Raw genomic sequence first — 12,868 nt, forward strand, 5'->3', positions numbered from 1 at the left:
GTTGGAAAGTTAAAGTTTCCATTAAAGTACATATGCTTTGTATTGTACTGTACATTATATTACATTGTATTGACTGGACATACCTGATCTGTAGGATCCACATTGAAGTTAAAGGTATGGGTTTTCAGACTAACAGGAGTGGAGTGTGGTGATGGTGTCACTCGGATTGGGCTCGTCCAGCCTTGAAAAAAGAATAAGAATGATTGAATCAATAACTCTCGATAAGTTAACATGATAATTGAACAGAGAACCTCACTGTCAATGAAAGCTATTGAAAACATTCTGTTATTTAAATTATCAGAAAAAAACCTGATTCTCAACAGTTAAAAATGTTCAATTTTTCAGTTATAGAACACGATAAAAATAGTTATGGAAAAGGATAGGGCTGGTCCACAATTGGGGCAAGGCTAATTTTGATGGCATTAGACAGAAACTTGCAAAGGTTAATTTTGAGAAGCTGTTGGCAAGTAAAGGGATATCTGGCAAGTGGGAGGCTTTTTTAAAATACTCTTTTAAATTAGGGAGAGTCATAGGCAGCATGTTCCTGTTAGAGTGAAGGGCAAGGCTGGCAGGGTTAGAGAACCCTGGCTGACAAGAAATATTGAGGGCCTGGTCAGGAAATAGAAGGAGGCATATGTCAGGTAGCAATTGAATCCCTTGAGGCGTATAAGGGATGTAGGAGTACACTTAAGAAGGCAATTGGGGGGAAAAAGAGGACATGAGCTATCCTTGGCAGGCAAGGTAAAAGAGAATCCTAAAAGATTCTATGTGTACTTGGAGCAAAAGGGTAACTGGGGAGGGAACAGGTCCCCTTATGGATCAGTGTGGTTGTCTACGTGTGGAGCAACTGGAAATGGGTGAAGTCTTAAATGAATACTTCTCGTCTGTATTTATTGTGGAGAAGGTCATTGAAGCTAGAGATTCAGGAAGGAAAATAGTGATGTCCTGAAACATATTGATATTATGAAAGAAGAGGTGTTGGTTGTCTTGGGGTGCATAAACGTGGATAAATTCCTGGGATCTGACCAAGTATATCCAAGGACACTGTGGGAAGCAGGGGAAGAAATTGTTAATCTCTGGCAGAGATTTTTGTATCTTTGTTAGCCATGGGTGAGATATGAAAGACTGGAGGATAGCTAATATTGTGCCATTATTTAAGAAGGGCTGCAACAACAAGCTAGGGAACTACAGGCCGGTGAGCCGAACATCAGTGGTAGGAAAATTACTGAAGGGATTCTGAGAGACAGAATCTATCTACATTTGGAAAGGCAAGTATTGATTCGGGATAGTCAGCATGGCTTTGTGTGTGGGAGATTGTGTCTCAGAATTTGAATTAGTTTTTTTTGAAGATGTGACCAAGACAATTGATATGGGCAGGGTGGTTGACGTTGTCTATATAGACTTCAGCTAGGCTTTCGACAAGGTCCACTTGGTAGTCTGGTCTGGAAGGTGAGATCACATGGGATCCAGGGTGAGCTAGCCAATTGGATACAAAATTGGCTTGGTGGAATGAGTCAGAGGATGGTAGTGGAGGGTTGTTTAACAGATTGGAGGGCTGTAACCAGTGGTGTGCTGCAAGGATTAGTGCTGGGTCCCCTGTTATTTGTCATGTATATTGATGATTTGGATGAGAATGTAGCTGGCATGAATTGGTAAATTTGCAAATGACACCAAAATTGCTGGTGTGGTGGACAGAAAGTTGTCTAAGGCTACAACACGATCTAGATCAACTGGGAAAGTGGACCAAGGAATGGCAGATGGAATTTAACTCAGACAAGTTCAAAGTGATGCATCTTAGGGAAGTTAAACAAGGACAGAACGGCAAATGGCAGGGCTGTGGAGAGTATTGTAGAACAGGGAGACCTAGGGGTATGAGTAAATAGTACCCTGAAAGTGGCAACACAGGTAGACAAGATGGTGAAGAAGGCATATGGCATGATTGCCTTCATCAGACAGCACATTGAGAGCACTAGTTGGGAGGTCATGCTACTGCTGAATGGAACATTGGTGAGACTGCATCTGGAATATTGTGTGTAGTTCTGGCCATCAGGCTATAGGAAGGATGGGATTAAGTTGGAGGGGGTGCACGATAGTTTCACAAGGACGTTGCTGGGACTGAGGGCTTGAGTTATAATGAGAGACTGAATAGTCTGGGGCTTGTTTTCCTTGGAGTGAAGGAGGCTGATGAGTGACTATATAGAGGTTTATACAAATATTAGGGGCCGAGATAAGGTGGATGGTCACAGTCTTTTTCCCAGGGTAGAGGAGTCTAAACCAAGAGGTATAGATTTAAGACGAGAGGGGAAAGATTTAAAGGGGACCTGAGGGGCATGTATTTCCTCCCAGAGGGTGTATGGAACAAGCAGCCAGAAGAAGTGGTAGAGGTGAATATAATTACAACATTTAAAATACATTTAGACAGGTTCATGATTAGGAAGGTTTAGAGGGAGATGGGCCAAATGGAGGCAAATGGGACTAGCTCAGGAAGGCACCTTGGTTGGCATGGATGAGTTGGGCCAAAGGGCCTGTTTCCATGCTGTATAATTCTATGAGAAAGTGGGGAATAAGAAAATGACAATCAACCAACGAAAACTTAATTCAGCTTGTGAGATAAACTATGACAGCTCTGAGAAGGGATGATAGGCTGGAAAGTTGGACAAATGAAGCCATACTATTTGAATAAAAGAACAGCAAAAGGGATAATCACACTGCTGAGGATTTACACTGCATACCTTCTCACAGGGAGAAGCAGGTAAAGAAACAGGTTGGCAAATTTCTGAGATGCAAAATCAATAGGGCAGTAATAGTCCAGGATTTCAAATATCTAACTGTGTAAGCAGTATACAGGATGTAGAATTCATAAAATGCTTTCAAGAGAAAGTTTTTAATCAATATGTAGCAAGTCCAACCATATAGGAGTCAGTCCTGAATTTAGTTTTAAGGAATGACACTGGTTACATGGCAGGGGTAACATGGAGAGAGGACATTGGAGGCAATGATTATACAATGTAAGGATCTTACAATTCAATGTAAGTAACCTATTTAACTGCCTGATAGAGAGTTTACCATAACCAATCCATGAATCTTGAAGTAAAACAAAACTCAACACCACTTAGCATTGCCTCCTGCACTGAAAATTCTTCATTTTGCCACCACCTCCCAACCCAGGCTTCAGCAAAATTACACAATAGCAAGGTATTTATGGCATACTTACGGCGCAGCAAAAATTCCAAAACTACCAAGGCAATCTGTTGGCAAATTTCCAAAAGAGTAAGTATCTTAAAAAAGGAATAGAAAGAAAAAAGTTGATAGTTGTAGGAACTGGAACCCAGAGCTTAAGTCCTTTGCAACTGAAGGCCACCAGTGGGGGAAGCAAATAAATCTGTCATGATCTAGAGATCAGAACTGAAGGAGTATATGGGCATCTTGGTGGATTGCATGGTTGAGTATTACAAAGAGAAGGCAGCAGCACCATGGAGGATTTGAAAGCAAGGATGAGACTGTAAAGTCCACTGTGTTGCTTTTCTGTGAACCAATGTGGATCAATTAGCAAAGGGATTTGGATGAATAGAACTGTACAAATTAGTGCAAAAACAGAAGAATTTTGGAAGACCTCATGTTTACAGATAGTAAATCAAGGAAGGCTGGTTGGGAATGTTTCAGAATAAACAGGGTAATTACGAGCTGGTAAGCCCTACATCAGTGGGAAATTACTGTAGAAAATTCTAAGGGATAGTGTTTATGTTCATTTGGAAAGGCAAAGACTGATTAGGTATAGTCAACATGGCTTTGGAAAGGGGAAATCCTGTCTCACTTATTTGATTGAGATTTTGAAGAGATAACCAAGGAGATGGATGAAGGCAGAGTGGTAGATATTGTCTATATGGACTTTAGTAGGGAATTTAACAAGGTCCCACATGGTAGGCTGATCCGGAAGGTTAAGCTAATGGGATCCAATTCAAGCTGGATCCAAAATTGGCTAGGTGATAGGAGGCAGAGGGTAGTGGTCTATGATGTACCACAGGAATCGGTGTTGGGACCTTTGCTATTTGCAATATATATTAACGACTTGTTGGTGTTGTGGATAGCGAGGAAGGTTGTCTATACTACAGCAGAAATAGATCAGGTGAAAAGTTGGGGGAGTGTTGTTGACAGATGGAATTTAATCTCGACAAGTGCGAGGAGATGTGTTTTAGGAAGTCAAATAGTGGGAGGAGAAATTCAGTAAATGGCACAGCACCAAGGAAGGTTGAAGAACAGAAAAACCTCAGGGTCCAAGTCCATTGTTCCCTGAAAGTGGCAACGCAGGTGGATGGGGGAAACAAAGAAGGCATATGGCATGCTTGCGTTCACAGGTCAGGGCATAGAATACAAGAGATATAAGAGTTGGGACATTATGTTGCAACTATAGAAAACACTGTTTAGAACACTGTTTAGGCCCTATAAGGAGCATTGTGTGCCGTTCTAGTTGCCACACTATAGCAAGGATGGTGATTGCACTGGAGAGAGTGGAGAGGAGATTCACCAATATTCAGATTCAGATTAGTTTTTTGTCATATACACCAGGGTGCAATGAAATTCCTTGCTCACCTGGAGTTTACAGGGTAAACAATATGCATGGTAATAATAAATACAATAAAAACAGCGACGAGCGCAAAACAACAGAATGGTGCAAAGGTTGTCGTACAAATCTGAAGTAGTGCAAAAAGAAATGCTGAAATGACAATGATGGAATAACAGAGTGAGGTAGAATTAAGAGAATGAGAATGTGGCAGCACCACCAGGAAGGGAATATGAAAGAGGTGATTGGTTCAGAAGTCTGATAGCAGTAGAAAGAAGCTGTTCCCAAGTCTGGATGGTAATTTGTGACTTTAACTAAACACATACAGATTTTCTGAGCTTTCAAGCTCCTGTATCTTCTTCCAGAAGGTAGAAGAGAGAAGAGGGAATGACCAGGGTGGCAGGCATCCTTGATAATAATACTAGCCTTGTTGAAGCAACGCACCATGTAGATGCACTAGTTGGAAGTGACGAGCCTGTGATGGACTGGGCTGTGTTTACCACTCTCTGCAGGTTCTGATGGTTCAGGGAAGAGCAGTTGCCATACCAGGCTGAGATGCAACCCGTCAGGATACTTTTTATGGCGGATCTGTAGAAGTTCGAGAGTTGCCTCATGGGCAAGCTGAATCTTTCAGAATGCCTAAGTATATACGCTGATGTGCCTTCTTGATCACTGCATCAGTGTGATGGTATCAGGTGAGGTTGCTGGTGATATGGATGCCAAGGAACTTGAAGCTGTTGACCATCTCTACGGCAGCTCCATTGATGAGGACCATATCGTGTTCACTCCCTGCATCCCTCCCGCCACTTCCTTAGGTCAGCAAGTAACTCTTTTGTCTTGTTAATGTTAAGGGCAAAGCTGTTGTTCTGACACCATGACACAAGGTTTGCGACCTCTTTCCTGTGCTCTGTCTCATCACTGTTGTTGATCCGGCCAATAATGGTGGTATCATTGGCGAACTTGAAAGATCAAGTCGGCGCTGTATCTGGCCACACAGTCATGGATCTACAGGGAGTAGAGCAGGGAATTGAGCACACAACCCAGAGGAGCGCCAGTGTTGAGGCTCAGGGTAGATGAAATGTTTTGACCTATTCTAACTTACTGAGGTCTGCTGGTCAGGAAGTCTATGGGGGCCCCAAGGCCAAGGTCCAACAGTTCAGGGATGAGTCTATTTGGTATTATGGTGTTGATGGTTGAGATGTAGTCAATGAATAGCATCTTGATATATGTATTCTTATTGTCCTAAAGGTAACTCTATGTCAGAGAAGCCAAATTCCTGCTTTCTGCATTTAACCTCAACATGTCCAGTGAGGAACTTGCTTAGGAGAGGTAGGTTAGCAGTTTTAATATGATAGCTACTCATTGAGTTATATTGATAGGAATTTGTGACTTTAACTAAACACACACAGATTTTCTCAGCTTCCTTAACTCATTAGTGAAACTAAGATTAGAGTATAACAGCAATAGACAGAGCCCAAAGAAATGACAGGCAAGTCTGCTATTAAATTTTGCAGATTCATAGAAGTTTTCATGAGAAACTGTTAACAGCTCACTTTGTAGAGTAAGTTTTGAGACTTTGTTCAGAAAACTTCCAAGAAAGTTTTGTTAGACTTGAGGTTGTTAACTTTTCAGATTTTGAAGGAGACCACTTGTGATTGCACATTACAGTTCTCCATGACTACATCATTACATTGCTTATTCTGTGCTATTGTGGGAATAAGGGAACTATGATGAATGAAAGCAAGGCCATAAGAACAGTGGCAGGCTGCTACTCATTTACTTGCAGCTGATTTATACTCATAAATAAATATGGTCTTAACTGATTAATGTTGAAACTTGTATTCATGAATTATGGTCAAGGAACACTGAGACGACTGGCACCAGAAGAATAAGGATTTTTTGTTTTAATTTATTGTACAGATCAGCACTGAGGATTCATTTAAATAACTCAAGATGAAGAGCTGGTTCAGGAAGGTGGGGGGGTTCTTCCTGCAGCTAAATACCAGGTTTCTCATGTGTGATTAACGATTAACACATGATGCTGAATCATCACAGTCTGATTTGGCAGTCCTGATTTTTTTTGTTATACACATGACTTGCATCATCAACATCCCGCTACTTATTATTAGCTGAGTAACATATTTGCCATGTGGTGCAAGTCAAATTAAAGATGTGTACTCATGATTCACCATTAAAATTGACAGCAAATTGACTCCCAAGACACTTAGAAAAACTAGTGCCTTGTGGCCCAATTTTGCTTCCGTTGACTTTTGAGCTATCAAAGCATCAATAAGGTTCTTGCTGATAGTTGGAGAAAGGTATGGGCAATATATGAAGGTAGAACTTTAAGACTTGGTGATGTGGCCTTTGAAAGTTAGATCCAGCCAGACAGTGCACTAAGTTTTAGCTAACATTATTCAGACTAGCCAAATAGTCTGAACTAATTTAAAACAAAATAGTAGAGTAAAATAAAATCAAAGAGGAAGAAAATCAGAAGAGAACAAAGCAAGAGCAGAAAATAGTTCCACTGGTGAATGAATAGAATAAATATATCCATGACTTAATATTGTCAACTGGTCTGACATCACAAGGGCAATCAGAAGACCAAAGGCAGTGATATTTAAATGGTATCAATCAGCAACAATGGGTTAGCATCAACAATGGTTGAGCAATATGTTAACATCAGCAATGGGTGAGCAATATGATAGCAACAGCTTGGCACTGTTGAGCAAAGGAAAAATTCTAGCCCACCATCTCCAATTACAGAGCCCAACCACCATACTATGAAATTGAGTGAAATCAACCTCATTATCCTGAGGTCACCTTTCATCAGAGAGGTAACTAGACTAGCCCCATAAATGTGAAGGTTACAGAAGCAGGTGAGATGCTGGGTACTTTGTGGTGAATGGGTCACCTTTTTCCTAATCAAATTCTTCCACCACCTACAAAGTACAAATCAAATAATGGAATATTCTTTAATTACCTGGATGTATTCAACAATAACACTCAAGCAGCTCAGTGCTATTATAACAAAGCTGCTCACTTGATAGACATTTCTATTTACAGTTTAAACATCCACTTCCTTCACAACAGAGAAGTGTGTACCATCTAAAGGAAGCATCAAAACTAGATTTCTTTAGAAAAGCTTCATAAAATATGTATTCCAGTGTCCTGGATATGGGTAGTAGGTTCATGGGACAATGAACATCAGTTACCCTCCCATTTCATGCTTCATCCCAAGTTTGACACTTTTCCCTGCTCTTTAATTTTCACAAGTCAAAATTCTGGAATTATGTACCTAAATTAATTGTGCACAATATGGACTTCAGCAATTTAAGACAAAAGCCCACTACCATCTTCTGAATAACATTAGCAATGGGCAATAAATGCTGGTCTTATCAGAGTTTCATTTCCCAGTGATAATTTAAAACAAACATATGAGATCTTGTAGATCAAGGCCTAAGACTATGTTGAATTTTGGGCTGTGAATTTTGGAAGAGAAACAGTTGCCAGATGCATAGGCTGCTATGGGTCAAGAGGGAGTGAATCCAGAGTCCAGGGATGGAGAACAGAGAACTGGCCAGAGAAGAAGAAATACCAAAGAATCGTCAACAAAGCATATCACAATTTTCAATCAATTTTCATTTTTAATACTAATCCTATCCATGTAAAAACATTCTAGTTCCAACTACAATACAAAATATATTTGCTTTGAGCAGAGGAAACAAAAAAATACAACTATTTGAATAGCAGTAATTATTATTCACTGAAGACTGCAATAATCCCAGTAATTTACAAGAAAACTGTTAAGCAATAAAACAAAGCCACTACTCATATGTTAAAGTGTATTCTCGCTCTTCTTTATATAGTCCCTTGGGCTGAGGATGACTTGCTTCCACTCGAATTCTGAGTGAAAGGTGCCTGTGCACAGAGTTCTTTTAACATGGAGTGTCCATTATACACCAGCTATCAGAGTCTTGATATGGGGAGGTCATAGACCAATGGCAAGGCCAAGGAGACTAGGATACACTTATTCACAGACTGTCACAGATTTACCATAAACACATACATGGAAGCATACAGACTAAGAACACCCAGATGCACCCTGGCCACTCACACACAGACATCTAACTTTACCCACACCATTCCCCCCCCAGTCTCTTTCAGTCCCCCTCTATTAATCTTCTTACTCGTCTCCCCTCATCCATCTTCTTTCCTCTTAGCTCCCTATGTCTTGATTCATCTAGAATGTTCCTCCAGCATCATAGTGCTTTTCATCTAGAAATGCTGCCTGGCCTGCTGAGTTCCTCCAGCATCACAGTGTTTTTCATCTAGAAATGTTGCCTGGCCTGCTGAGTTACTCCAGTATCACAGTATTTTACCATTTAGAGTCCAGCATCTGCAATCCTTTTGTTTTATCTTGAGTCCCCTGTGCTCTCCCATCCGCCCAACTGCCCCCACTATGCTCATCATTCTCACCAAGACTGAAACTGCTCATCAGCTGCTGTTTGCCTTACAAGGATGTTCCCCAATTGCCTATTGCCCTCCTCCACAACCCTACTGATCTCAGCTAGGAGTGCACAGAAATTATTGAACCCAGCAGGAGTACACTGGTAAAATCACCTGAGACTATTACCCTGAATTCAATGTATTCTATTACAACTTTGTTGTGTACAAATTTAAAGCAAATGACTGAACGCCTTTGATTACAGGGACTCACTCCACCTTCCAAAAACCCAGCACTCAATCCCCATCCAAACTTTTACCCTGGACTCTATAAAGCCGGCAGCCAATCCCGACGCAGGATCCAAGGCGCTGCGAACTGTACCTCCCATCCTTGCCCGGATGGCTTCGGCCGACACCGATTTGGAGTTCCAGCGCGCCTGTGCTGCCACGTCGAGCAGCAGAGGACGTGCGCTGACGGGGACGGCGGTGCGGGCTCGGCAGTTGCCGGCCGGCGCTAGGTGGAAGGGCGTGCTGGGGAGCCGGGGGCTGCCCGCCGCCGCACCCGAAGCCACGCTCCTGAAGCCCGAGGTGAGATCAAGCAGCGGCACGTCGTGTCGGTGAGGCGCCGGCGGGTACAAGTCTTCCGGAGGCTGCGCATAGGGGGACCACCTGGCGAAGGCGACGTTGCTCTGGTCCTGGAAGCTGGTGAAGAAGTGCCGGTCCTCGGGCCCTCTCACGAAGGGGATCACCGTCTGACCCGCCCGCGCCGGCCGCGCCAGACTGACGGCGGCCGTCATTGCCGCTGCTCCTCCCGCCAGCGGGGACTCTCCGAAGCGCGGCCTGCTGCTCGCTGTTCCCGACGGCAGCGGGCTGCGAGCTCAGTTCCCCCCGCCGCTGGCCGACTCCCGGCCTCCGGAATGCCGCACGGGTGCCGGGCACCGCGTCCCCTGCCGCTGCTTAGCAACCGGGGCAATGAAGGAACGTCCGCCGCCCGGGGACAAAGGGAGGGTGGCAGCGTCTCCATGGCAACCGGCCCGCGCCTGGAGCTGGGCTCCCGGAGGCCCCGCTGGAACTGAGCGAGAAACGGGAGTCATAGTCATACAGCATGGAAACAGGCCCTTCGGCCCAGCATGTCCATGCTGACAGTGTTGTGCCCACATTTGGTCCATAGTCCTCTAAACTCCTCCTATCCATGTACTTATCTAGATGACTTTAATGTTGCTCATTCCAAATATGCACCACCCTTTGCATGAAGAAGCTGCCCCCGATGTCCCTTTTAAATCTCACCTCTGATCTTAAACCTATGCCCTCTTGTTTTTAAACACCACCTCCTTGGGGAAAAAGACTATGTGCTTTCACCTTGTCTATGCCCCTGATGATCTTATATACCTCTATCAGGTCATCCCTCAATCTCCTACATTCTAGGGAATAGTCCTAGTCTACACAACCTCTCCTTGTAACTCAGGCCCCCAAGTCCAGGTAACGTAGTGTTAAATCTTTGCTGCACTCTTTCTCTAACAGGGTGACCAAAACTCTACACAATAGTCCAAGTGCAGCCTCACCAATGTCTTGTATAACTGCATCATAACTTCCCAACTCCTATGCTCAGCAGCGGAAGGCCACTCAGCCCCTCAAGCCTGCTCTGTCACCCAACAGAATAATGGCTGATCGACCTCCAGTACCCTTCTTCGGCCCAATCCCCACATCCCTTGATTCCTTCAATGTCCGCAAGTCTATCCGTCTCAGTTTTGAATCCAATCAGTGACTGAGCTTCCAAGGCCCCCTGGAGTAGAGAATCACACAGGTCTGCCTCCCCAAGTGAACAAATTGTTTCTCATTTCAGTCCTTGGTAGCTGACTTGTTATTTTGAAGCTGGCCCATGGTTCTCGACTCAGCCTAGGGAATCTGGTCAGAACTTCTGTACGTCAGTTATGGCACCTCTAATTCTAAAATCTAGTCAATCGAGGTTAACCTATTCAATCTCCTCTTCATAATAGATCTATTAATCCAGCAATCAATCTACTGAATCATTGTCAGTCTGGTTAATTGTTTCTCCCAAGCTAGTGTATACTTTTTTGTATATTTAAAAAAAATCTGGAAAAAACATTGTATGCAAAGCTCTGGTTGTGGTCTCTAAGGTTGCATGTAATTGTTGTAAGAAACTTTTACTTTTGTACTCAAATACTCTAGTAATAAACACCAACATACTGTTTGCATTCCAAATTGCTTGCTGCACCTGCAATTATACCCAGATCCCTTTGAAGATCAACACCTCCCAATCTCTCAACCATTTAAAATAAACTCAGCATTTGTTTTGTTTGACAAAGTGAATAACCTCATTTTTCCACACTGTATTTTATCTGCCATGTTGTTGCCCCCTCATGTAACTTAAAACTATTTGCCTTTGCATCAGTAGTCACATTCTCACTTAGCTTGAAAATAAACTTGAAAATATTATACTTGGTTCCCTCAACTAGATTGCTATTACACCAATGCATAAATTTCAACAGCTATAGCTTGCCAACCTAACAAAGAACCATTTACATAAAAGTGTAAGAATTAGGAGCAGAAAGCCATCTGATCCTTGGAACCTGCTCTGCCACTTGTCAAGATTTTGGCTGATCTTCCAAATCTGGTCCACTTTTCTACATGGTTCTCGTATCTCCTGATGGCCATAATCAGAAATAAATTGATTTTTTTTGAATGATTATTCTTATTCTTGGTTTTCAACCTGTTAACCAACCCTCAATCCATGCCAGTATGTTCTACCCAGTTGCATGTGCTCTGATCTTATTTCCTGAAAGGTCAGAGTGTGATTGTGAATTAAGGAGACAGGCAGCCAGAAGCTCACAGTCACTCCTGTGGACTGATCTTAGGTGTTTTGCAAAGCAATTACTTAAGCTAAATTTGGTTTCTTCATTGTAGAGTAGGTCACATTTTGCCACTATAATTTACCATCCCAACCCCACACTGACTTTTCTATCCATGGCATACTGTAGTGTTACAACAAGGCCCAATACAAATGAGGAACAACACCTTATCTTCTGTCTGGGCACTTTATAGCCTGCAGGAATCCTCCAACTTTTAGATAACTCCCAATTTTTGTGTGTATCAGAAGTGGCCACTTCTGCCTGTCACTATTTTGGCTCAGTTTTTTTCCCCCTTGTGTACAGCCTGGCTTGGTGTACATGTCCCATAGCCTTACCATTAACAACATGTTACACAGACAAAGAAACTTAATCTCAACTTCTGCATTTGGTCCTCTGGTCCCACTCTGTCAGAGATATTCCCTTTATTCCTCCCATTCCCCTCCCCACCTTCTCTGCTATTTAAAACTAACTTGTTTTCTGTCTCTCCCAGTTCTGATGAAGGGTTCTGGACCTGAAATATTAGCTTTTTATTTTGTTACGTACCAGCAACAAAAGAAACACACTGAGTCATCTATAAGTGTTAGAAACTATTTTATTAATAACTACTTATGATAATAAAAGTAAAAATGTTAGAATGTTAAAAGTAAAAAAAATGTTAGATATTAAACATTAACCCCCAAAAACTAAACTCGAAGTGTGTGCATGGCAAATTCCCAAACTCCAAGTCCAGGAATAGTTCTCAAAGTTCAGTTCAGCAAGCCATAAGGTGAAACGTGAGCAAAGGCAACCCATACGATAGCTCCGTCACTGATGATCTCCACTGCTTTGTTCTGAAGTATCTGCCACCCCGAAAGGCATTGGAAACGTGGCCGTCCACACAAATACCTGTTTTCTACTACAGGTTAACGACAAAGTGGACTCCACTGCTTTATTCCAAAAATCCATACGTGGATTGTAGTGACAGGCACAGTTATTGTTTTTCATCCATCGA

At 42.6% G+C, this 12,868-nt stretch overlaps 1 protein-coding gene across 1 annotated transcript in view; it reads right to left on the reverse strand.

The window, feature by feature from the left end:
• The window catches only part of LOC127570558 (spermatogenesis-associated protein 48), a 39,780-nt gene extending 28,485 nt beyond the window's left edge, over positions 1-11,295 (reverse strand). The window contains exons 1-2 of the mRNA XM_052016223.1: positions 9,390-11,295; positions 84-181 (exon numbers count right to left, since the gene is read on the reverse strand). Of these exons, the coding sequence (XP_051872183.1) occupies positions 84-181; positions 9,390-9,804 (513 nt within the window). The 5' untranslated portion in view covers positions 9,805-11,295. The remainder of the gene's footprint in view (positions 1-83; positions 182-9,389) is intronic.
• Positions 11,296-12,868: the final 1,573 nt, after the last annotated feature.

Source organism: Pristis pectinata, chromosome 5, assembly GCF_009764475.1.
Source record: "Pristis pectinata isolate sPriPec2 chromosome 5, sPriPec2.1.pri, whole genome shotgun sequence".
Classification (NCBI taxonomy): domain Eukaryota; kingdom Metazoa; phylum Chordata; class Chondrichthyes; order Rhinopristiformes; family Pristidae; genus Pristis; species Pristis pectinata.